The sequence below is a fragment of the Podarcis pityusensis genome (genome assembly GCF_964106645.2).
Source record: "Podarcis pityusensis genome assembly, chromosome: 2".
Lineage (NCBI taxonomy): Eukaryota > Metazoa > Chordata > Lepidosauria > Squamata > Lacertidae > Podarcis > Podarcis pityusensis.
Window position 1 is genome coordinate 119,463,880 of NC_138029.1, and position 24,280 is coordinate 119,488,159.

General features: G+C 48.1%; 3 protein-coding genes and 1 long non-coding RNA gene across 9 annotated transcripts in view; 1 reads left to right on the top strand and 3 right to left on the bottom strand.

Annotated features, from left to right (window-relative positions):
* LOC308470010 (uncharacterized protein) lies at positions 1 to 7,284 on the bottom strand. Of its 2 annotated transcripts, none has more exons than XM_080993216.1 (3): positions 7,052 to 7,284; positions 5,401 to 5,514; positions 1 to 3,856 (listed from the first exon to the last, which is right to left on the bottom strand). In XM_080993216.1, exons 2-3 carry the CDS (start codon positions 5,432 to 5,434, stop codon positions 2,976 to 2,978), a joined length of 915 nt encoding a protein of 304 aa, XP_080849342.1. In that variant the 5' UTR covers positions 5,435 to 5,514; positions 7,052 to 7,284; the 3' UTR covers positions 1 to 2,975. The 2 variants fall into 2 exon arrangements, with proteins under 2 accessions (XP_080849342.1, XP_080849343.1); XM_080993217.1 differs by having other exon boundaries at positions 7,048 to 7,284.
* Positions 7,285 to 9,361: 2,077 nt separating this feature from the next.
* On the bottom strand, positions 9,362 to 10,012 carry LOC308470087 (uncharacterized protein; the record flags this gene model as incomplete). The annotated part of the gene is made up of 1 exon (XM_080993355.1): positions 9,362 to 10,012. The coding sequence occupies one exon, from the start codon at positions 10,010 to 10,012 to the stop codon at positions 9,362 to 9,364; it is 651 nt and encodes a 216-aa protein (XP_080849481.1).
* Positions 9,971 to 17,852, bottom strand: LOC308469734 (uncharacterized protein). 5 transcript variants are annotated; one of them, XM_080992617.1, is made up of 5 exons: positions 17,447 to 17,554; positions 14,905 to 15,876; positions 14,228 to 14,294; positions 12,096 to 12,349; positions 9,971 to 10,092 (listed from the first exon to the last, which is right to left on the bottom strand). In XM_080992617.1, exons 1-5 carry the CDS (start codon positions 17,519 to 17,521, stop codon positions 10,027 to 10,029), a joined length of 1,434 nt encoding a protein of 477 aa, XP_080848743.1. In that variant the 5' UTR covers positions 17,522 to 17,554; the 3' UTR covers positions 9,971 to 10,026. The 5 variants fall into 5 exon arrangements, with proteins under 5 accessions (XP_080848743.1, XP_080848744.1, XP_080848742.1 ...); XM_080992618.1 differs by lacking the exons at positions 9,971 to 10,092; positions 17,447 to 17,554 and adding an exon at positions 17,750 to 17,852 and having other exon boundaries at positions 11,771 to 12,349; XM_080992616.1 differs by lacking the exons at positions 9,971 to 10,092; positions 17,447 to 17,554 and adding an exon at positions 17,670 to 17,748 and having other exon boundaries at positions 11,771 to 12,349.
* The window catches only part of LOC308470219, a 149,715-nt gene continuing 136,561 nt past the window's right edge, over positions 11,127 to 24,280 (top strand). Inside the window, exon 1 of the long non-coding RNA XR_013982272.1 lies at positions 11,127 to 11,775. This is a non-coding gene — a long non-coding RNA (uncharacterized lncRNA). The remainder of the gene's footprint in view (positions 11,776 to 24,280) is intronic.

The window sequence follows — 24,280 nt, forward strand, 5'->3', positions numbered from 1 at the left end:
TACAAGCTGTACATGTTTATTGTTGACTGAACCATTATGGCCATATGCAATATATACATAAATACAGTGGTACCTCGAGTTACAGATGCTACAGGTTACAGACTCCGCTAACCCAGAAATAGTACCTCGGGTTAAGAACTTTGCTTCAGGATGAGAACAGAAATTGCGGCCCGGCGGCAGCGGGAGGCCCCATTAGCTAAACTGGTGCTTCAGGTTAAGAACAGTTTCAGGTTAAGAACAGACCCCAAGAACGAATTAAGTTTTTAACCTGAGGTACCACTGTACAGCTTTAAAATACAGTATCAGCCTATATTACACACACACACACACACACACACACACACACACAAATAAGTTTTTAGATTTCATTCCCAATTAAATATTTACAGTCCACCATGTTTTCCTCAATGAACTTTCTCAGTCTGGGGGCAGCAACTGCAGATCTCACAACTTTGTCACAGATTTCTCAAACCAGACAACAAATATGTGACTTTCAGTAATAATCACAATAATTTATTATTTATACCCCACCCATCTGTGTGGGTTTCCCCAGCCACTCAGGGCGGCTTCCAACAAAATATTAAAATACACTCGTCCATCAAACATTAAAAGCTTCCCTAAACAGGGCTGCCTTCAGATGTCTTCTATAAGTCTGGTAGTTTCTATAAGTCTGTTGTCTTCTATAAGTCTGTTTTCTGCAGATGCAATAGAGGCGGTGGTCTTCTTCACCGTCACTATCGCCACTTGGTAGGCTCCACATTGAGCTCTAACCCATGTGCGGTCAGATGCAGAATGAGTCATCCACCACCGGCACTCTAGCCATCTCAGTGATTGTTTCATTGCCCTTAGACCGGTGGAAAACCACAGAGCTGCCCAGGCTCCATGCAATCAGAGAGGGCGCTTCAGAGCCAAACAGTCAATAGCCCTGGTTAACTCCGCATTACAGTGGGCCACCAGGGAATCAGCTGAAAGGCCATCAACATGGGATAAAGCATCCCCTACCACTCTCTGGAAACCATTTAGATCCATTAAGTGGCGGGGGCGGACCATCCAAATCGCTCCCACCCCCCTGCAGAGGGGAAGGGTCACAGAGAAGTCCAGTTGCACCAGGAAGTGCTCTGACTATGGCACTTCTTTCGCTTCACTTTTATTAGTGTCAGATCGCCAACATCTATAGAGGTCAAGGGCTATGAGCTGGGCCAGGCTAATTCAGGGGCGGTCCTATGGAGGCCATAGTTTCCATGAAGTCCCAAGAGGTCCCTTGCAAGGTCGTGTTGGCGTGGATGTTAAAATCCCCCAGGACAACCAAACTAGGTGTCTCCAAGAGAACATTCACCACAAACTGAAGCAGCTCGGGCAGGGAATCCTTGGTGCAGCGGGGAGGTCAGTACACCAAAAGGAATCCTGTACTGCCCCATTGCCCAACTTCCAGAACATGCACTCAGAGAACTGGGTCTTCCCAATAGGACGCCTGGTGCAGACTAATGACTTCCTAAAAATCACTGCGACCCCCTCCCTCCCCGCCCACATGACCTGGGTTGCTGTGCGTAAGAGAAGCCAGGTGGGCAAGCAGCGGCAAGGACAGGCCCATCAGCTTCATCCAACCAAGTCTCTGTTACACATGCCAGGTCAAGTCCTCCATCCACGATCAAGTCATGGATGGCAGTGGTCTTATGAATCATTGATCTGGCATTGCACAGCAGAACCTTCAGGTCATGTGGGTATCCATTGCTGATTCCAGTATCCGTCCGGTCAAGACCAGACCCGGAGGCAGGGATAGTCCTCAAACAACGACTAAACCTGCCTCCTCGGTAATGACATGGTCTGGTCTTAGCGTAACTCCTCCTCCTACCCGTGATCACTAAGATCGGTTGTCCCAGTGCATCCCTCCCTGTGGAACTTGCCCCAGCCATTTTGTTGGCTGGGACCCACACCCAGGCAGCTCTGACCTCCTCCCCTTAAGAACAAAATAAAACCTATTTAAAAAAAAACAGTAAAACAATAAAAACCAAAAACAGTAAAAGTTACAAACATACCAAAATTAGACCAATTTCCAAACACGACTAAACATCCATCCCCCACGCCAGAAATAATTTTAAAGGTAAAAAATAAAAATTTAGAATATTTTAAAAATAACTGTGTGCTGTTCTGAGTTCTCCTGGGGAGAGACAGCAGCCGCCTCAGCTGTCCTTATGAGGCCTGCCAGGCCCTGCCCTGGCCAGGTGGTGAGTGGCAGGAACGGGGCACTCAGGCAGGGGAGTCCTCCTGGGCAGTTGATTACACGCATTGGGTATCTTACATAATCAAACAAGGATAAACTTGGTTCAGAATAGAGCATATTGGTAGCGATCTACTGCTTAGTTACAGCATATACAAAGAAGCTCTTCTGCAAGAATTTTTTATAGTGTCCCTCTAAATATTCTGAGCACATAGTCTGAAAACAAAACTGAGAAATGCTTGCCTAAAGGAACAGATCGGTAAATCAGAGGGGAAATTCTCAAGTTCATGTCTTATTTTAATTAAATACCAATGTGGGGCAGTGTTCAAAATTAGCCAGGCACCAGACACATTTTGCACCTGGCTATTGGCAACTTATCACTAGACAGCTATTGCAACTAAAGCTCTTTCCACACCCCAAAAATGTATGTTGTTTGTCCCCTGTACGAGTTATTTCATGCACAGTAAAGAAACTACTATAACTGAAGCTCTTTACACACATCAACTTTCATAGGGTTAGTCCCCTGAAGGAGTTCTCCAGTGTCGAGAAAGGTGGTTACTGTGGCGGTAGCTCTTTCCACACTCCAAACATTTGTAGGGTTTGTCCCGTGTGAATTCTCTTATGTGCATGAAGGATGTTAGAGTCACTGAAGCTTTTTCTACATTTCAAACATTTATACGGTTTCTCCCCCGTATGAGTTCGTCAATGCACATTAAGGGAGGCAGTCTGACTGAAGCTCCTTCCACACTCCAGGCATTTATATGGTTTTTCCCGTGTGAGTTCTTTGATGTTTAGTAAGGTAGGCACTGCTGCTGAAGCTCTTTCCACACTCCAGGCATTTATATGGTTTTTCCCCTGTATGAGTTTTTTGATGTCTAATAAGGATGCTTCTGGCACTGAAGCTCTTTCCACACTCCATGCATTTATATGGATTTATATGGTTTTCCTGTGTGTGAATTATATGATGCGTTTTAACAGACTTGCTGCAACTGAAGCTCTTTCCACACTCCATGCATTTATAAGGTTTTTCACCTGTATGAGATCTTCGATGCACATTAAGGGAGGCACTCTGATTGAAGCTCTTTCCACACTCCATGCATGTATATGGTTTTTCCCCTGTGTGAGTTCTTTGATGTTTAGTAAGGGTACTACTGTCAAAGAAACTCTTTCCACATTCCCAGCATTTATAAGGTTTCTCCCCTGTATGAGTTCTTTGATGCAAAGTAAGGTAGCTACTGGATCTGAAGCATTTTCCACACTCCATGCATTCATAAGGTTTCTCCCCTGTATGAGTTATCTGATGCACATTAAGTTGGCCACTGTTTCTGAATCTCTTTCCACACTCCATGCATTCATAAGGTTTTTCACCTGAGTGTACGCTTTGATGTGTAGCAAGGGCTGAGCGACTACAGAATCTCTTTCCGCACACAGTACATTCATGTTTTTTCTCCACCCTGTTAAGTTGATTTTCATCTTCTTGGGAAACACTGTGTTCATCCCTTGGCTTCACTGTTTCTCTCCTCTCTTGTTTGTTGGCTCCATCTTGAACCCCCAACTTCCTTTCGTTCTCTTGCGCCTCACCTCTTTCTGGCCAGACTTCTGATGGCTCCTCCTCATCCAGGACCCCCCAAACATCTCCTGATGGAATAAAAAATTTAAAATAAAGGTTGATACAGCTGTTTCCTTATCAAAACTCAAGGCCTGGCACTATGTTAAAGGTGTTTTACATAAAAATCAATGGTGTGATACCTGGTTTTAATGAAATATCACCATTTAATGAAGGGTTATTTGTATCAGAAAAGTCCTGGTGAGCAGTCCCTAAGATTAACCAAGCCATAAATAAAACAATTTAAACCAGCAGGCAATAACATCAACAGAGCCTGCCTGCCTATGGGCCTGTGTGGGGCGGCTGCCTCAGGTGTCTCCCCCAAAGGGGCGTCACTGCTCAGCTTTGCTGCTAGTCTCCCCGGCCTCCAGGGGCGAAGTGGGATGGGCAGCAAAGCTTTGTGAGTCCTCTCCCCTCCAGCCAAGTCCCGAAAAGGATCATCCCCCAACAAGGGCATGTCCACAAGAGGGCAGACATTCCACCACTCAGGTTTGTCAGGATCTGAAAAGGCTCTTTGCCAGTGGATGGGGGGTGGCGGCTCTGCACTCCTTGGAGGTCTCGTGGGGTGAGGGGGGGGGGGACATGCAACAAACAAACCAATACATCAATAGAAACCAATATCACTAACAAGATACTCAAGTAGTCTACAAATTAGGATCCCCCACACAGAAGATTTTTAGTATGCTTTTTCCACCATTCTCCACGCTAGATTGCCACAATGCATTATACTTCAGGCTGCTTTAGAAGACCGTTCAGAAACTACAGAGTGATGACCGGTGCAAGATGCTCTGAGCACATAAAACCTTTTCTGGGTTGCTGTCTTCAATTCAAGGTGCTGATTTTGACCTATGTAACTCAAGGACTGAAGGGATGCAGGTGGCGCTGTGGGTTAAACCACAGAGCCTAGGACTTGCCGATCAGAAGGTTGGCGGTTCGAATCCCTGCGATGGGGTAAGCTCCCGTTGCTGGGTCCCAGCTCCTGCCAACCTAGCAGTTCGAAAGCACGTCAAAAGTGCAAGTAGATAAATAGGTACCGCTCCGGCGGGAAGGTAAACGGAATTTCCGTGCACTGCTCTGGTTCGCCAGAAGCGGCTTAGTCATGCTGGCCACATGACCCGGAAGCTGTACACCGGCTCCCTCAGCCAATAAAGTGAGATGAGCGCCGCAACCCAGAGTCGGTCACGACTGGACCTAATGGTCAGGGGTCCCTTTACCTTTACCTTTAACTCAAGGACTGCTTCTCATGAATCCACCTAGAGCCTGCACTCATCATCAGAGGTCCTTCTCACAGTGCCCTCTCCAATTGAGGTGCAAAGAGAGGCAATACGGAATGCGTCTTTTAGTGCTGGCTCCCCACCTAAAGAATGCTCTTCCACAGAGAGGCAACCCAGAAGCCTTCACTGGCTAATTGTAGCAGAGAAGCAAGAATATTTATTCTCAGCCAGGCTTCTGGCCTCTAACTTGGGAGAAATACGAACACTGTGACCTCCTTTAGCGGAGCTGAAGGAAGGCACTCTGAGCCACTGAGGAACCCATACCTATTATAACTATTAATGAAGGCGAAAAGGATCCTTACCCTGAGAGGTCACCATCTCATGAACCTCCACCATGACGTCCTTGTACAGAGCTCTCTGCAGGGCCCAGTTGTCGTCAGCAAAATGCAAGGACACTTGTCAAAGCTCACTGATCCCTGGAAAGACAGAACAATTCCCTTCCTTATAGACACTCCAAGGCAAGGTGTGGAAACCATCTCCCCTCAGCTCCCCCTCCGATGATTGATGGGGCAACTGGAGATTTTACCTTCAGCGTGTGTTTGTTTTTTAATAAGATGTGAAAATCTGGATAACTAAATTTAAGTCTGGGGAAAATGAGTGTTTTGTCCCACCCCATACTCCCTCCTTCCTCCCCTTCCTCAGGTGTGTAAAGACCAAACATGCTGCCCAGCAGGCAAAATGGGAAGTGGAGAGGGATGATTTTTTTCAATGATGGCTTTATGCATAAAGTAAAGGTAAAGGGACCACTGACCATTAGGTCCAGTCGTGGCCAACTCTGGGGTTGCGGCGCTCATCTCGCTTTACTGGCCGAGGGAGCCTGTGTACAGCATCTGGGTCATGTGGCCAGCATGACTAAGCCACTTCTGGCGAACCAGAGCAGCACATGGAAACGCCATTTACCTTCCCCGCCAGAGCGGTACCTATTTATCTACTTGCACTTTGAGGTGCTTTCGAACTGCTAGGTTGGCAGGAGCAGGGACTGAGCAATGGGAGCTCACCCCGTCGCGGGGATTCAAACTGCCGACCTTCCGATTGGCAAGCCCAAGACTCTGTAGTTTAACCCACAGCGCCACCCGCGTCCCGGGCTTTATGCATACTGGTCTCTGAACTGTTTTGTGAATTTTAGTTGTGTTCTAGCTACCATTGGATCACTACGCCACTTGAAGGACCTTTTGGATCAGGTGTTTAGAAATTTTGAAAATAAGATAAAATTTCTACAGCTGCAGATGGCCAGTTATATCCCCAGGGGCCCACCTTTTTAAAGCCCTAAACAATCTTGGCCCAGTATACCTGAAGAAGCATCTCCACCCCACATCGTTCAGCGTGGACACTGAGATCCAGTTCCGAGGGCCTTCTGGTGGGTCCCTCACTGCAAAAAGTGAGGTTACAGGGAACCAGTCAGAGGGCCTTCTCGATAGTAGCACCCGCCCTGTGGAAAGCCCTCCCATCAGATGTCAAGGAAATAAACAACTATCTGACTTTAAGAAGACATCTGAGGGCAGCCCCGTTCAGGAAAGCTTTTAATGTTTCATCTTTTGTAGTGCTTTTAATTTTCTGTTGAGAGCCGCCCAGAGTGGCTGGGGAAGCCCAGCTAAATGGGCGGGGTATGAAGGAATAAAATAATAATTATTCCTCCTGCTCCTCCCTGGCTGGCAGGAGACTCTCCTGACTCCCTGTTTACTCCCTGCCATTCCTCCCCATTCCCTGCCCTGCGGCCTTTGCTGGGCGCTCCTTCTGCGTTCTCTGGACAGAGGAGCGGGAGAAAAGGCCGCAGGATGAGGCCAGAGGCCGGTCAAGGCCAGCGAGGAGCGTCGCTTCGGCCTCCCGCTTCCCCTCCCAGGAGAAGACGACCTTTCCCCGTCGCCCCTTAGTTCCCCCCAGGCGGGACGCGGCTCCCTCCCTCTCGCCCCCCGATTCCGCCCCTTGGTCGGCCGACTCCCCCCAGTTACCCGCCTCCAGGAAGGACAGCATCAACCCGGGGAAGCGGAACAGGAAGCGGAAGCGCCTCCTCTCTCCCCCAGTCTTCCCTTCCGCTCTAGGAATAGAAGCTCTGTCGCCGCTGTTAACCGCTTCGGAGCCGCGGGGCAGAGAGGGAGCAGGGGCGCCCGGCTGGTCTCTGGCTCTGAAGCAGGAAGGGGAAACCCGGCTGCAGGATCAGGCCAGCGATGCCCCCAGTTGTTCCAAGCAGGTACCGGTACTCCAAGCAGGATCTGAGTACAAGAGCAGCTTTGTCCTCACCTTTAGTATTATATTATTGTATTATATGCCCCTGTAATCTCACTGTATACAAGTTGTACAAGTGACAATAATGTATTTCAAATTGTAATATTTATTTATATCCCGCCTTTCTCCCAGACCGAGAGCCAAGGCGGCTTACAAAGGGGTTGCCATAGTTATAAGTTCTGAAAGGCAGGCGGCATTAAGAGGGAAGGAACTGCAAATGTTTCAAAGATCCTGGTTGAAATCAGAATTAGAAAAAAAATAAAGAAGCACTTATTTTGTGAAATCAGCTGAGAAGAGAGGTCCAGTGGCTGTAAAAAGATTTGTGCTTTAAATATTTTCAAATGACATAATACCTGACAGAATCTCGAGTTTGGATTGGCTATTTCGGATCAAACCGAGTCCTTCCCAAGTGTGCATCGCCTCTCTGCATGTTTGACCTCTCAAGAGGCATGAGGAACATGTGACTCTCTCATCAGCTGCAGCCAGTATAGTCAAGACATAGATAATTTTTTATTGATTTTACTCGATAGACAGATGTTTATATTTGAAATCACAAGATAACAAAGGAATACACATATTTGAATCATCCAAATTAATCAGATAAGGAAGAAGAAGGGGATACACTGATATCGGAGTCCATTCTAACTGTTGTTATTTTTCACAGAGTTCATGCAAAGCGGCTAGTAGTTCCAAAAGTATTGCAGCCGCTTTCAGTTACATATTGCTCCATGTACTTGGACACGGACCTTGCAACAGTCATCTAAGGCCCAAAGCGGGGCCCCGAACTCGAAGCATGGGAAGCCCCAACAACAAATTTATAATTTGGCAGAATATTTAGATTATTTCATGTGTATATGTATAATTTGGAATATTTAATGTGATTTGATTGGATTGTTAAAATGGAAAATTTAATAAAGAATTATTTAAAAAATCAAATCAAGTGGTGCTTGTGGAATCCTCTCCCCAGGGACGCTTGCCTGGGACCACCTTGACCTATTTTAGGCGCCCATTTTACCTAGGGTTATGACCCTCAATCTGAAGGGCTTTTAAGTACTTGTGGCCTCTTCTAGCGAGGCAGGTTCCTTGTATTCGTACAGATGTCTTTCGTACGTTCAGCATCGGTTTGATTGTTGTAACTGGTATTGATTTTTATGCAGTGTTCTAAGTCGCCTTGGATCGCTTTTGTGAGCGAAGTGACTAATTAATATGAATGATGCTGATGCTGATAATCCCTTGCTGGGGTTGCTGACGGAAGATTACGGGAGCAACAACCGGAGGGCCGTTGTTTCCCCATCCCTGAATTAGGAGAAGAGGGGAAAGGCCTCTGGACCAGGGATGACAAACCTGTGGCTGTCCAGATATTCTTGGACTGCAGCTTCCAGTGTGGTGTAGTGGTTAAGAGTGGTGGACTCGTAATCTGGGGAACCGGGTTCGCTTCCCCGCTCCTCCGCATGCAGCTGCTGGGTGACCTTGGGCAAGTCACACTTCTCTGAAGTCTCTCAGCCTCACTCACCTCACAGAGTGTTTGTTGTGGGGGAGGAAGGGAACGGAGAATGTTAGCTGCTTTGAGACTCCTTAGGGTAGTGATAAAGGGGGATATCAAATCCAAACTTTTCTTCTTTTTCTTCTTCTTCCACCATCCCTGACCCATTCCCCACACTGGCTGAGGCTGATGTGGGTTGAAGTCCAAGAACCCTGGTGGGCCATGGGCTACCCAGACCTGCTGCAGCCCACAGACAACCCCCCTTTCCTAGGCCCCCATGTTTTCCTTGCCCAGCTGCTGCCTGTTTCCCCCTAGTTCTCCACCTCCTCTTTCTCCCTTGATGTTTCTTCCTTCATCTCTCTCTTCCACCCCTCAGCAGAGTGACTTAATCGCATTTATACCACACCTCCCCGCCCTATCACGCAATAAGCACCCATCTGTAACACATGCACCAATCAAGTGAAATCTAACAAGGAGCATCTTCAGAACAGAGGCTTTCCCATGGTTGCTGCCAACGTTACAACTTTTCCCTTTTCCCTTCCGGGGGTTGAGCCCTTCTACGTTTCCTCAGAGCCTGAAGGGGGGCCGTTCTCCCGATAGGAACCCTTATAGGGTCTCTCGCTTTTACGGGCTCCTTCGTGAGCAGCGACACAGGAGCTGCCACCCAGGTTTGTCGCGTGGGCTGCCCGGTTGTGCGCCGTCTTCTCCCCTGTGTGAGTTCTCTCGTGCTCCGTCCGGTTGTAGCTCTGGCTGAAGCTCCGCCAGCAGTACGAACACTGGTACGGCCTCTCCCTGGTATGCAGCCGCCGGTGCCTGATGAGCTTTGACTTGCTGAGGAATTTCTTCCCGCAGTCGGGGCACTCGTAGAGCTTCTCTCCGGTGTGGAGCCTCTGGTGGGTGTTGAGGTTTCGCTGGTGTACGAAGCTCTTCCCGCACTCGGCGCAGTGGAAGGGCATCTCCGCCGTGTGTAGCCGCTCATGCCTGCAGCGGCTTGGCGCACCGAGCTTGAAAGCTCTCTCGGGAAGCGCGGCAAACGTCTTTCGTTTGGGCCGTGGCAGAGTTTTGCCGGGTGCCTTTTCCTCCGCCCCAGAGGTAGTGGATTGGCCTGTCCTTCTCTTCAGGGCATTTCCTTCCTGCCACTTCCTGCGCTGACCCTCAGAGGCCTCCCTGCTTTTTTCAGCCTGAGCCACGGTGTTCTCCGTCGCCATCCTTGAAACGACTGCTATCGCTTCAGGTTGCTCCAAAACGCCTCGGTGATTCTTTTCGTTCTCACTCTCGGGCCAGTAACCTGTTAAGGTTGAAAGAAAGGGGTGGAGTCAGATGGCGCTGCTAAACACATGGAAAGGGAGATGAGGAGAGCCCCGCAGGGCCAGACCAAAGTGCTATCTAACCCAGCTTCCTGTTTCCCATGATGCTCAGCTCACAAGGAGGGCATAAGGAAAACAGCCCTTCCTCCTGCTGTATGTCCCCAAGAGCTGGTTGTTAAGTTGTGGGTGAACATTATCAGACGACACAGCGATTCTTCAAACAGCTCTTGTTTATTCAGAGGCCAGAACAGAACTGAACTGAAGGGCTCAGTCAGCCTGCTTATATAGAGCTCCAGTACAACGTTACTGTAGCAACTTTCTAAAACTATCCAATAACTGAACGTCACTTTTGATCCTTCATTTGCATAACTATCTACAGTATTCCCCTGCTGGCCCAGGTTGAGAACTTGAGTACATAACACTGGTATTTAGAGGTATACTGACTCTGAGACTGGAGGTTCTACTGCACTGTTGCGGCTAATAGATACTGAGAGACCTCTCACTGGTAATTTTATCTCACCCTCTGGACCAGGAGGTGAGGAACCCTTGTCAACCCAAGGTCTACAATCTCCTCCCGGCAACCTTCCATGTCCCACATGCCATTGGTGGGTGGGGCCAAAGGCAGAAGTGGGTGGAGCAATGGATGCAAAATTTATTTTTTATGGGAGGCGAAGTTTCTACGTGCGCTCTCACACACCCCTCTGTCCTCTGTCCAGACCAGCAAGAGGGCATCTTATCAGGGTTCAAGGGCCCATCCACGCAAAAATATCTGAGTGTATAAAACAAGGCTGGAAAGGGGTGAGGCCTGTGGAAGATCCCAAGGGCGAGATAGAGATGCTTGCAGGGCTGCATTTGCCCTCCAACCCTGAGTCACAGGGGTGTGTGTGTGTATGTGGCCTGTCTAGTTCAGCATTCTGATCAACAGAAGTATAGTGTCCAGGTAAAGGGTGTCAGCTTTGCCTTTGAGCCAGTGCCACCGACTGGGCTCAACCTCTTCAGCCCCGACTGAGCCAGGCGAGCTGGAAAGCACTTCCAGAGACCTTCCACGCAGGAAGCAGGTCTAAGTGCTGTGGACTCACAACTCAGAGCTGTGAGCACCAAACTCACTTCCAGTAGTCAGCAGAGCACAGCAGAGCATGAACCACACGAACGACAGCTTCTGTAGAATAACTTCTTTTATTCTCTACAGCTACTATACAAACTAACTACAGACTAAATGGAGACGCTGGACTGCAATGAGTGTTACAGCTGCATGAGCAGCGACCTTATCTATACACAGATAACACTCAGACACCCCTTTGAAGTCAGGCTGGAGCGGAAGAAGCAATGAGCAAAATCCGCCCCCTCCTTCCTGAAACATCAGCATATTCTTGCAATGGGAGGGGTGAAATATCCTCAAAGGGACATAATAGTACCACTCTATTCTGTCTTGGTCAGACCACACCTGGAGTCCTGTGTCCAATTTTGGGCACCACAATTTACGAAGGACGTTGACAAGCTGGAACGTGTGCAGAGGAGGGCAACCAAGATGATCAAGGGTCTGAAAACCAAGCCTTACGAGGAGCACTTGAAGGAATTGGGTATGTTTAGCCTGGGAAAGAGGAGACTGAGAGGAGATGTGATAGCCATCTTCAAATACCTTAAGGGCTGTCACATGGAAGATGGTGCAAGATTGTTTTCTCCTGCTCCAGAAGGCAGGACTTGAACCAATGGCTTCAAGTTACAAGAAAGGAGATTCCGACTAAACATATGGAAAAACTTTCTGATGGTAAGAGCTGTTCAACAGTGGAATCGTCTCCCTCAGGAGACTCTCCTTCTATGTGGATTCTCTGATGACAGTTGAGATTCGACCTGCGGCTGAAGCTCTGCCTGTAATGCAAGCAGCTGTAAGGCTTTTCTCCTGTCTGTATTCTCTAATGTTCAGTGAAGTTTGACCCGTGACTGAAGCTTCTCCAGCAAACTCTGCATGCGTTTTGCCTCTTACCGGTCTGCGCCGCCTGGTGGCCTGGGGCTTGGCAGAGCTCCTTGTAGCCTCCTGCACATGGAATGGATCCGACTGCTCCTGCTCCAGGGAGACTGTTCTGCTGCCACGAGGCCTACGCTGACTCTCTGAGGCCTTTTCACAAAGCGGAGGAATGTTTTCTCCTCTCCCGGCAGACTCTCTCTCGCGTGGCCTTATTTGGGTGGAATTTTCCGGTCCACATTTCTCCACCTCCTTGATAGACACCTTTCTTTCATCTGTGGAGAAATGAAAAAAATGTAATAGAGAAACTCATTCCCTGGGCACACAGGGGATGCTTTTCCCCAACAAATTTTCCACCATGAACCTAAGTTTTATTTCCGGGATGGGTCCAGGAGTTTGGAAAGAAAACTACAAGAAGCAGCCTTACACCTTTCAGCCCAACTAGGCTAGTATTACTTAGGCAACTAGCAGCTGCCCAGGGGCCAAATTCAGCCTTCCAGGCCTCTCTGTCTGTAACTCTCCCAAGGCCACAACCTCTCACTAGCCTGGCATGGCCCCCTGGATAAGGTTCATGAAGTGCTTTGAACCCTAGAAGTGGCTGTAAAAATGTTGAGAACATGAGGAGAGCCTACAGCCAGATGAAGTCAATGCCATTTAGTCTAGCATCCTGTCATCACCATGGCCAACCAGGTAGATGTCCCTACAGATATCCCAGAAGTCTGTTTACATATCCTATACAGTGGTACCTCAGGTTAAGTACTTAATTCGTTCCGGAGGTCTGTTCTTAACCTGAAACTGTTCTTAACCTGAAGCACCACTTTAGCTAATGGGGCCTCCTGCTGCTGCTGTGCCGCCACCGCCCAATTGCTGTTCTTATCCTGAAGCAAAGTTCTTAACCTGAGGTAATATTTCTGGGTTAGCGGAGTCTGTAACCTGAAGAGTATGTAACCTGAAGCGTATGTAGCCTGAGGTACCACTGAATTTCCTTTCATTTGCAAAGACAACCAAGAAGTCAGTTGTTATTGGATCAACCAAAAGACACAGGGGAGAGAAGGAGATAGAGAGAGAAACAGCGGAAATAATATTTGCCGTTCATTTTTTTTGTTATACTGCCATTTGTTACAGCTAAATCTGGGTGTGGGGCTACCCTGCCACCCAGCTCGTCGGACTAAGTAAGTCCGCGGGTCCCTGCGGAAGAAAATGAGCACAGCCAGACAGGAGCAAACTGCAGAAGATCCAAGTTTATTGCGCAACAGGTTCAAGACCAGATTAAACAGCGAGAAAGGGGTGACATGAACTTTTGAAACTCCCTCCATGTCCCAGAATACAGTGCAAAATACATCCCAGTTACATCATGAATACATTAAGGAAAGGTTGGGTTACACAGATTAACATATGGAGGAGGGAGGGGGGAATATGCAGAGCTGGAGATATGCGCAGATAAGCACATCCTGATGAGAAGACAATGGTCCATGTACTGGCATTTCCTGGAGGAAAGGCTTGGCAGAGTGATTTGACAGGATTAAGGTCTGGACACCTTGCTTGAGGGATTATGGAGGACAGGGGAGGGGTGATGGAGTCCTAGAGAAATTGAGCAAATTGGCACGTTGATTTTCTATGGATTTTATAGATTTTAGTCCCTTTGACAATTGGGAATAAATGGATATATTATAGTGAAGAAGAAGGTGAAGAAGACATGCCCCCCCTTCTGTAACACATTTAAGCTCAATCTGTCTCTAAACGTGCAATAGTCTTGATGCTAATAACTTGTAGTTATTGATATTCAGGAGCTTTTCCCATTTTGAATACTGTGTTGATTTGGATTATATGTGACTTGTTCCGTCCTGCTTTTAATGGCTTGTACCCCAAGCAGAGCAGAAAAGCAAAATGACACTGCTGAAAACAACCTTGGCCAATTGCAAAAGCCCTCTGAGAAGCCAGCTTTTATCCGGCACCAGAAAGTACACAGTGATGGGCCTAGGTGGTCCTCTCCAGGGTTGGAATTCCTTGGAGCTGGGGCCAACACAGAGAAGGTTATCCTCCTGGGTGATGCCTGCCCACTTCAGTCAGCAAGGGCCTCATCCACTGAATGGTGCATACAATATATAGCCACCTGAGGGAATTTCACCAAGGCATACGGCATCTCAACTCACCCAGTGAGCAGACGTCTCCTCCATCCACCTCCAGCTTAGCCTCCACCTCCTCAGATGGGATCTGCTTCTGGAAAGGTGCAGAGAACATCCCTTTCAGCAGGGAGATGCAAGTGCTGGAAAGGGAAGACATCTTGGGAAGAGAAAGACAACTCTCCACAAATCCACTCCCAAGGAGTGAATGAACAGCTTCCTCTTGACCTCTCTCAGGCCAGGGAAGGACTTGAATTACTGAGATGATTTATAGACCACCTTTTGCACAGGCCACAGAATGCTCTGCAATGAAAACAAGGAGATAAGAATACAAAAAGATAACACAGAAAGTTAGAAATGGACAAAAAAAAATTGAAAACACTATTACAGCATGGCTTCCATCCCCAAAGAATCTTGGGAATGGTCGTTTGTTAAGGGGGCTGAGTTTTGCATGGAGAGCCCTATTCCGCTCACAGAGCTAAAATTTTCAGATTGTTAAACCACTCTGAGCTCTGTGAGAGGAGCTCGTGCAGCTCCGTGAGAGGAAAGGGGTTCCCACACAAATCTCGGCTCCCTTAAACCATGCACCTCTTTGTGGGTATTTTGGAGGAATGTCACGGGCTATTTGCACAATGCAGCAGGGTCACTCTGACATCACAGAGCCGCCACATCGATAACAGATCATCTCAGGCTAAAAATTGCCTCACCTCCTTTCCCTGTTTTCGCGTTTCCTCTTGCAGCTGCAGGAACCCCTCGGCCAGGACCACCGCCTGGGAGCAGGTCTCCGGCCCGCACTCCCTCACCCAGCTCTGGATCTCTGGCGGAAGGACGGTCAGGAACTGCTCCAGGATCAGCTGCTCCAGGATCTGCTCCTTGGTGTGCCTCTCCGGCTTCAGCCCCCGGGAGCAAAGCTCCTGGAGTTGGCTGTAGGCTCCTCTGGGCCCCTCGGCCTCCCGGTAGCAGAAGCCCCTGAAGTGCTGACGCACCTTCTCCCTCCTCGTGGCCTCCTCTCGCAAGATGGCCACTTTCACTTTCCCATAATCCTCCTTGTCTCCAGCCTTCAGGCTGCTGAAGGCCTGTTCGGCCTCTCCGCTGAGGGCCGGCAGGAGTCGGGCTGCCCACGCTTCTTTGGGCCACCGGCAAGCTTCGGCCACTTTCTCGAAGGAGGCCAGGAAAGATTTTGTGTCATCCCATGGGGACGGCTCCTCCGGCAATGGTGCCTTTCCCCATTGAGATTGTTGGGACTCCACCATCTTCAAGAAGTCCTGCCACTGAGATTCCCACTGCTGGTGCAGCACATCTCCTGGTTCCTGTTTAACCTGTTGCGCTGGTGCCCTTTGAACAAGTCCCCTGATTCTCCCTTCAGAGAGCACTGTCGAGGACTTTCCTGCTTCTCCCTCCTTGTCCCCTGCTTTGGGGATTGCTGGGCCACGCTCCTGAATTTCAAACCCCAGCTGCATCCACTTCTCCAGGGCTGCCTGGAACTGGAGGCTGAAACCCACTGTGGGTGTCTGTGTGGCAGCCATTTTGTTTCCAGCAAAGGGCCCTCGTGTCCCAGTGCAGAGATGGGCTCCTGTTTGCAGCAAATGGCGCTTCTTGGATTGCGAAGTGGCTTTCTGCTCTTTTGTCGGTCTCCAGAAGAGGGCTAGAGTGCTCGAGACCGGCGTTACGGGGACCCCCTTGAAAAGAGAAAACAGGGTTTCAGGAACCGAGAAAGAAAATGCACTGTGGTTGGGAACCTGTGGTCATCCTGATATCACTAGGCCACAAGCGCCATCATCATGCTCATAGCTGTCAACTTTCAGATTTGAAAATAAGGGATCAACAGCCTCACCTGTCCCGGGGACAGTCTACGGGATATCTAACAATCCGGGATAGCAGCGGGAAGCAGCGGGAAACGGTGCTGGACTAAGGGAATTTCCCGCAAAAAAAGGGAAGGTTGACAGCTATGGCCACGCTGGCTGGAGCTGATGGGAGTTCGACTCTCCCAAAACACATGGACACACACACAGCAGGCTCCCCATTCCTGAAATACACAAACCCAAAGGCCCTACCATTGGGCTTCTTAATTCATTTGTGATCATATTGTTTGGACGGCAACAAATCCTGTAAGCGGCTTGAATATTCCAAAAATAAAAGCAAACATGCGGGATTTGAACTCGTTTCTCTGACACCAGATACCCAGAGCAGGGAAAGCACAGAGCCGTGCATGGGGAGTGGCCATCCTGAGATTTAAATCCTTTCCCTGGAGAGCCAGTGTGGTGTGTGGTGTGGTTAAATGTCTGGACTAGAATCATAGAATCATAGAGTTGGAAGAGACCACAAGGGCCATCGAGTCCAACCCCCTGCCAAGCAGGAAACACCATCAGAGCACTCCTGACATATGGTTGTCAAGCCTCTGCTTAAAGACCTCCAAAGAAGGAGACTCCACCACACTCCTTGGCAGCAAATTCCACTATCGAACAGCTCTTACTGTCAGGAAGTTCTTCCTAATGTTTAGGTGGAATCTTCTTTCTTGTAGTTTGGATCCATTGCTCCGTGTCCGCTTCTCTGGAGCAGCAGAAAACAACCTTTCTCCCTCCTCTATGTGACATCCTTTTATATATTTGAACATGGCTATCATATCACCCCTTAACCTCCTCTTCTCCAGGCTAAACATGCCCAGCTCCCTTAGCCGTTCCTCATAAGGCACCTTTTCCAGGCCTTTGACCATTTTGGTTGCCCTCCTCTGGACACGTTCCAGTTTGTCAATGTCCCTCTTGAACTGTGGTGCCCAGAACTGGACACAGTACTCCAGGTGAGGTCTGACCAGAGCAGAATAGGACCTCATTAACCCGGGTTCGAATCCCCACTCTGCCATGAAGCTCACTATGGTGATCTTGGGTCAGTCACTGCCTCACAGGGTTGTTGTGAGGATAAAATGGGGAGGAGGATAAAATTAGGTGTGCCACCTTCAGCTCCTTGGGGAAATATAACTAATCAACAACAACAATATAGTAAGTCAAACATGAAACCTGGTAAACATTTCTCTCTCTGCACTTTTTCCAAATCAGTAAAACGACAGCAACCCAAGCTCTTATGATGCCCCATTCCCGACACTCATACACGCATTTACTGGGGAAAAGACGCTGTGATTGCAGTCAATGGGCTTACTCCCATCCCATGCAAGCATACAAGGAAATTGAAAGCTATGGGGTCTCCCCCCCCACCCAAAAAACCTGATCTCCCTCCCAGCAACCTGACATTCACCTCACACTGCCCAGGAGGACTCTGCAGCTGCAAAACGACCACTTTTTGTCCAGGAGAGAGGATGCATGCACACATATATATTTATACTGTATACATTGAAAGCTGTTTCCGTGGGCGGGATCAGAGCAGGAAGGGGTTTGCCTACGTAGACATTTCTTAAAAAACAAAAACCCAAGCAACCCCTCATCTCTATGATTACTTGTGCTCGTTTTGTTTGTTTTACCTTTCTGACGTTCAGATTCACCTGTACAAAAAGGGCTTTTCTTTTTCTCCGCCCGCCCCCCATTCCTATTTTCTACATACCGGTAAATTTGCATGCGCAGGTGGTGCTTAGATCCGTTATCAACTTCTTTTTTAGTCTCGCAAAGGCTCCTGGGAAATGTAGTCCTCTGCTAAGAAGAAACTTCCAGGCAGTGATGGGATGGGGGTGGGGAAATAGTTTTTAAGGGGGTGGGGGGATACACACACGCGCACAGTTGTGGTCTGGCTTCCCTTCCCGAGAAATGGCGGGAGCTATTCGACTCTTGCCTTACTCAGAATAGACCCATTGAAGTGAATGGGCACACCACTAACTTAGGTCCGTTGATTTCAATGGGTCTGCCCTGCACTGGACTTTTTGTTGAATGCAACCCAGTGTGCTTCAGGGAGCATATTTTTATTTGTTTCTTGGAATACAGTGTACAGTACTGTTCTGGTGGCCTCAACTCCAAAAGGATATTACACAGCTGAGAAAAAAACAGGCAGCGCCCATGTGAGGAAAAGGCTGCAACGTTTGGGGCTTTTTAATTTAGAGAAAAGGCAAGTAAAGGAGGACACAATAAGAGGCAAATAAAATTGCGCAAGTGAATAAGGTTTTTCTCCTCTCTTAATACTAGAACTCGAGGACATCCAGTGATACTGAACATTGGGAGAATCAGGACAGACCAAAGAAAGGGCTTCTTCCCACAGCGCATAGTTAAAACAGTTGAGCTTGCAGGATGCGTGTAAGAATGCTGTTGTAGCATTAATGGCAAAGTAGGATGAACTGCAAACATGAAAGTTCTGTGTTCAAATCTTGCCATGAACTCGCCAGGCAGCCTTAGGCAAGACACTCTCCTTCAAGCCTCAGATCTCTTAACACGGGGATAGCCACACTGCCCTACCTTTCAGGGTTATTGTTAAGGGCTGCAACAAACATTATGTGCCTGGAAGCCCATACAGAGTAAGGTTGACAGGCAAAGGGCCTTCTTGGTAGTGGCACCCACCCTGTGCAACGCCCTCCCATCAGATGTCAAGATGAGTAACTACATAACCTTTAGAAGACATCTGAAGGCAGCCCTGTATAGGGAAGACTTTTAATGTGTAATGTTTCATCATGTTTTTATGGATGTTGGAAGCTGGCCAGAGTGGCTGGGGTAACCAGCGGGGTACAAATAATAAAATCATTATTGTTATTGTTGTTATTATTAGTAAAGCAACAACGCCTGTAACTGCTTGGGGGGGGGGAGAGAGTGATAAGCAAACTTTTCTTCTTTCCTGAGTCCTTTCTGAGAACTTACCTATAAATCATATTTTTCTCCCCACAGGTGTTCCTTCCTTCCTGCTTCTTGTTTAGTGTACATGCTGTTAAACCACATTACTCTTTGTCATGGCCAAATGTATTCCTGTTCTCAGAATGGTTTTGTATGCGAAGTTCCTTTATTCTTTCAAGCAGCAGTCTTGCCAGGCTATTTGCTTCTGCACTCCGCTGATATATATATATATATATATATATATATATATATATATATGCAAGCACCCATGTGCCATCCATTTTGAAGTAGACAAAATCATGTGAGGACAGCATGGAGTAAATCTGCTTTAGGGCTTTATAGATAAACACCGGTAGCTGTGCTGCCCAGGGTTCCCCTGGAAGCAGGGACATAATTTCAATAAAAATAACATTTGCATGTTGGATTTTTCAATTTATCCACTGCATTTATATTCTACATCACCTCCATTGGAGGCAATCTTGCATGCCTAGTTTTCCTCTTCCTCATTTTATCCTCAGAACAACCCTGTGAGGTAGGCTAGGCTGAGAGGCAGCGACTGGCCCAAGGTCGCCACTGTGAGCTTCGTGGATTTGAACCCTGGTCTCCCAGGTCCCAGCCCAATGCTCTCAACCACTAACCCAGATTGCCTTGAGATGCATAGAGAACCATAAAACCATAGAATTGTAGAGCTGGAAGTGATTCACAAATTGGTGCTGGTCAAATTGATTTGGTTCACAGATTATTAAATCACCAGCCCTTTTGGAATTGTACCAAGTACACCACATGTCAAAGAGCACCTACACATTGGCACCTATAATAATAAAATTGCGGTGCAGTGTGGGGATGGTTTGCCAGCCAGCCAGCCACCCCCTTTCCCAGGAGACTCCATTCCGTCCCTCACTGAATCCTGGTTTCCATTTACCCCTGCCCACTTGTCAAACAGCGTTTCATGTTCTCTGCCCTTGCTGACTCGTTGATGGACTATGTTTGAGGTTTCCCCTCAGACTTTAACCTTTTCACCCTACAGATTTCTTTTTCTATTTTTGAAACTTCAGTAAATAATTTTCCACATCTACCTTCTTGAACACACATCTTTGCGGCCATCTCCTGAACCAACTTCAGGTTTTTGAGACTGTTCAAAGGTAGAGCGCTTTACATGTGATGAATGAAGCAAAGACCAGTGCCAGGACCTCATCATCCATGAATCTGGCTACCTTCCTTTCAAAGCTGCTGAGGTTGGTGTTTTATCAAGGCTTTTAGCTCCCCCCCCCCCCTTTTTTTTTTTTGCAAACAAAGAGTGTGTGGATTTTATGCCATAACTGAGAAGGGATCTACTGTGATTGTAGGCAAAGGCAGGTTTTTGAAATCCACAGTGGCTTTCCTCCCATCGAAGTATAAAAAAGGAGTACAGTGGTACATATGCTTCAGGTTACATACGCTTCAGGTTACAGACTCCGCTGACCCAGAAATATTACCTCGGGTTAAGAACTTTGCTTCAGGGTAAGAACAGAAATCCTGCAGAGGCAGCAGGAGGCCCCATTAGCTAAAGTGGTGCTTCAGGTTAAGAACAGTTTCAGGTTAAGAACAGACCTCCAGAACAAATTAAGTTCTTAACCCGAGGTACCATTGTACCTGTGGCCTACCATAAGAGGCTAGCTGGACAGTTTTATAATACTTTCAATTTTATTAATTTATTCTTTAAAAAAAGAAAGATGCTCAGTTCTGCAGCTGATGTATGATCCCACGTTCCCTTGCTTGTATGGAACTGTGGCCTGTATGCATGCACAACCCAGTCTGTAGCTTGAGCAAACTCTCCATGTTGCTTGCGCACCTACAGCGGCTGGTTCAGGCAGGCTGCTAACGACAGTTTAGCATGATGGGAACAGCAGCTCCCTGCCCACCCTCCATCGAGGAAGAGCTTGGAAGCTTTGCTTCCGGTTTTCATTAGCCATAGTTTGTCCAAACGCAAGACAGGTTGTGCTGCAACGGAACTCTGGTTCGTAGGAACAGGTCAGCTCTGAGACAGAGTTTGAGAATCTGACTTGCTTTCCCCATCAAACCACATTTTTAGGGTTCAGATGACACACTTAAGCGGCAGTTAATCTGAAATATAAATGGAAGTTTCTGATCAGAAGTTGGCTTGTTTCCCGAGTTAAGATTTAACCAGAGTTTAGGGCTCAGGTGACACACTAAACTGTGGTTAGGTTGAAATGGAAGCACACCAGAGGAGGAGAGTCAAGGGGGTTACTGTTGGGATATGAGTGCAACGCAGCTGCAAACAAGCAGCTCGATGTTTACATCACATGATGTGGCTAGCCCTGGGAAGGAATGTTCAAGGCAGTTCACAGGGTTCACAGGGATTTGTTCTGTGTGTAATATGAGACCTTCCTGTTGCGCATGTGAAGGAAGTCTTACGCAGTTGCTTGGAGGAGACTGAAATGATCGGACATGTTTTTTGTACCGCTGTAAAGTCAGAAATAAACCGTAGAAATGTAATGGACTTTCTGGCTATCTTCTTTCTCCTGCTGGTATGCAAGGGGAGAAGGGGGTATGCATCTTCCACGCTGGGAGATGTCGCCTATCAAGACCTCTCTGGACTTGCGGGGATGCCAACCAGAGTAGATCACCGGTAAACAAGCCCCGGGAACCAAAGAGGGGGGCCAGCCTCTCCTGAGGGGGCATGTTTTCCAACTGTTACTCCATGAGCCTAGGGGGATGAAAGATTCATTCACATGACACTATAGTTTAGACTTGTGTCAAATGAAGTCACTATGGCTCTCTTCTGTGTTCTTCTGCAAAGCTAGCAAGGAGAACGGCTACTATTTAGCTCCAGAGTGGCTGCTCTGTAGCCCAAGTTGGAATGTGTCCTGACTGAAGCTTTCACCACAGTCTGCATATTTGTCTCGTCTCTCTAGTAAGTGACCATTGTGGGGCTCTTTAATGTTTGATTTATCATGGAAACTCCCCGTATCTCTCCCGTATGTATTGTCCGATGTCTAGTAAGACTCGAGCTCTGACTAAAGCTTTCCCCGCAGTCTAGACATTTGTACGGCTTCTCCCCCGTGTGGATCCTCTGATGCCGAATGCGGCTGGACTTGTCGCGAAAGCTGATGCCACAGTCCGAGCATTTGTACGGTTTCTCCCCGGTGTGGATCCGCTGGTGCCGGATGTGGCTCGACTTATCGCGGAAGCTCTCGCCACAGCCCAAGCACTGATACGGTTTCTCCCCCGTGTGGATCCGCTGGTGCGAAATCAGGATCGTGCGCTGACTGAAGCTCTCTCCGCAGTCAAAGCACCGGTACGGCTTCTCTCCCGTGTGGATCCTCTGGTGCCTGATTAGGGTGGAGTTCACGCTGAAGCTCTTCCCGCATGTGAAACATTTGTAGGGTTTCTCCCCTGTGTGGATTCTCTGATGAACAATGAGGCTCGCTCTCCGAGTGAACTTCTCCCCACAGTGCGAGCATTTATGTGGGTTCTCCCCTGTGTGGGTTATCTGATGTTGAGTAAGGCTAGATTTGCAAGGAAAACTTTTGACACACACACTGCATGGATACCCGCCCTTTCCTTCATGTAGCCTCTGCTTGGCTGTAAATTCAGGGCCTTTCCCCCTGGGACATACAGCAGACCGCTCCTTCCACTTCTCGGTGCCGTTTCCACGTTTCTTCCTCAGTCCTTCTTTGCCCCCGACATTTTCTTCCATATCCCTGATTCTTTCCAGCAACACCACACACGGCTCCCCACCATTTTCTCTCTCCCAGCCATCATCTAACAGAACAAAAGATGAACAATCCTGATTAGAGCATCACGGACAAAGAACAATAAACGAAAAACAGTAAGCCAAAATGATCAAGGGGATGGAGCAAGTGTCCTGTGGGGAAATGTTACATTTATAGATTTTTTTCTACTTTGGAGAAAAGGCAAGTAAGAGGGAAGAAGAAGAAGAAGAAGAAGAAGAAGAAGAAGAAGAAGAAGAAGAAGAAGAGGAGTTTGGATTTGATATTCTGCTTTATCACTACCCAAAGAAGTCTCAAAGCGGCTAACAATCTCCTTTCCCTTCCTCCCCCACAACAAACAAAAAGTATTCAAAAGTTAACATGTAAACTCTGAGTGCTATAAGGTGTTTCTAGGTCTGGTGAATTCAGTGTAACCCTTTGTAATGAGGATAGATAAACTGTGGCTCTCCAGCTGCTAAAAACTAAAGCTTCCATCATTCCCAGAACACCAGGAGGGCCACAGGTTTCCCGTCCCTGGGATCGGCAAAAGGAAACCTTTGGCACCCAATACAGAGGCATCCCCATCGCTCTCCAATACAGAGGCATCTCCACCAGCGCTCCTCTCCCCAGCATCTGGCGAAGTCTGGTCCGCTTCAGAGAAACTTGCAGCGGCCTCTGCAAGAGATCCCGGCACCTGGAACAACAATGAAAGTCCCATTCAGCACAGGAGGAAGTAAGCAGATCCAGCTCCGAGGGCCTTCTGGCAGTTCCCTCACTGCGAAATGGAAGGTACAGGGAACTAGGCAGAGGGCCTTCTTGGTAGGGACACCCACCCTGTGGAAAACCCTCCCTGCAGATATCTAGGAGATGAGTAAACTTTATAAGACATCTGAAGGCAGCCTGCTATAGTTGTACCTTGGTTGACAAACAGAATGTGTTCTCAGAGTCCGTTGACTCCCGGAACCGTTAAAAACCCAAGATGTAGCTTCTGATTGGCTGCAGGAGCTTCTGATTGGCTGCAGGAAGCTCCTGCAGCCAATCAGAAGACGTGGAAAATGCACCAGACATTCGGCTTCCAAAAATAGTTTGAAAACCGGAACATTCACTTCCGGGTTTCGATTGTTTGGGAACCAAAGCGTACGGCAGCTAAGCCGTTTGTCAACCAAGGTACGACTGTATAGGGGAGCCTTTAAATGTGTAATGTTTTATTATGTTTTTATATATGTTGGAAGCCACCCAGAGTAGCTGGGGCAACCCAATTAGATGGTGGGGTATAAAAATAAAATAAAATAATAATAATAATATCCGGAAGGACGGCAGTGCACACTATGCAAGGCTGCTGCAGCACAGCAACTAACAGGGGTGAGATCCTGCCCAGACGCAGGAAAGCCAAACGGGAGCTCACACCCTGCGTCTTTAACAGCACGTATCCAGCTGATAATATGGGTGACAAGGAAAGAAGACACTTCCCTACCTCCCACGTGGCTTCCCCAGCCTCTTGCTGCCTCCGCAGGAAATCCTCGGCCAGGGCCACTGCCTGGGTGCAGGTCTCGGCCCTTCGGCCCCTGACCCAGTCCTGGATCTCCGAGGGCAGGACAGCCACGAACTGC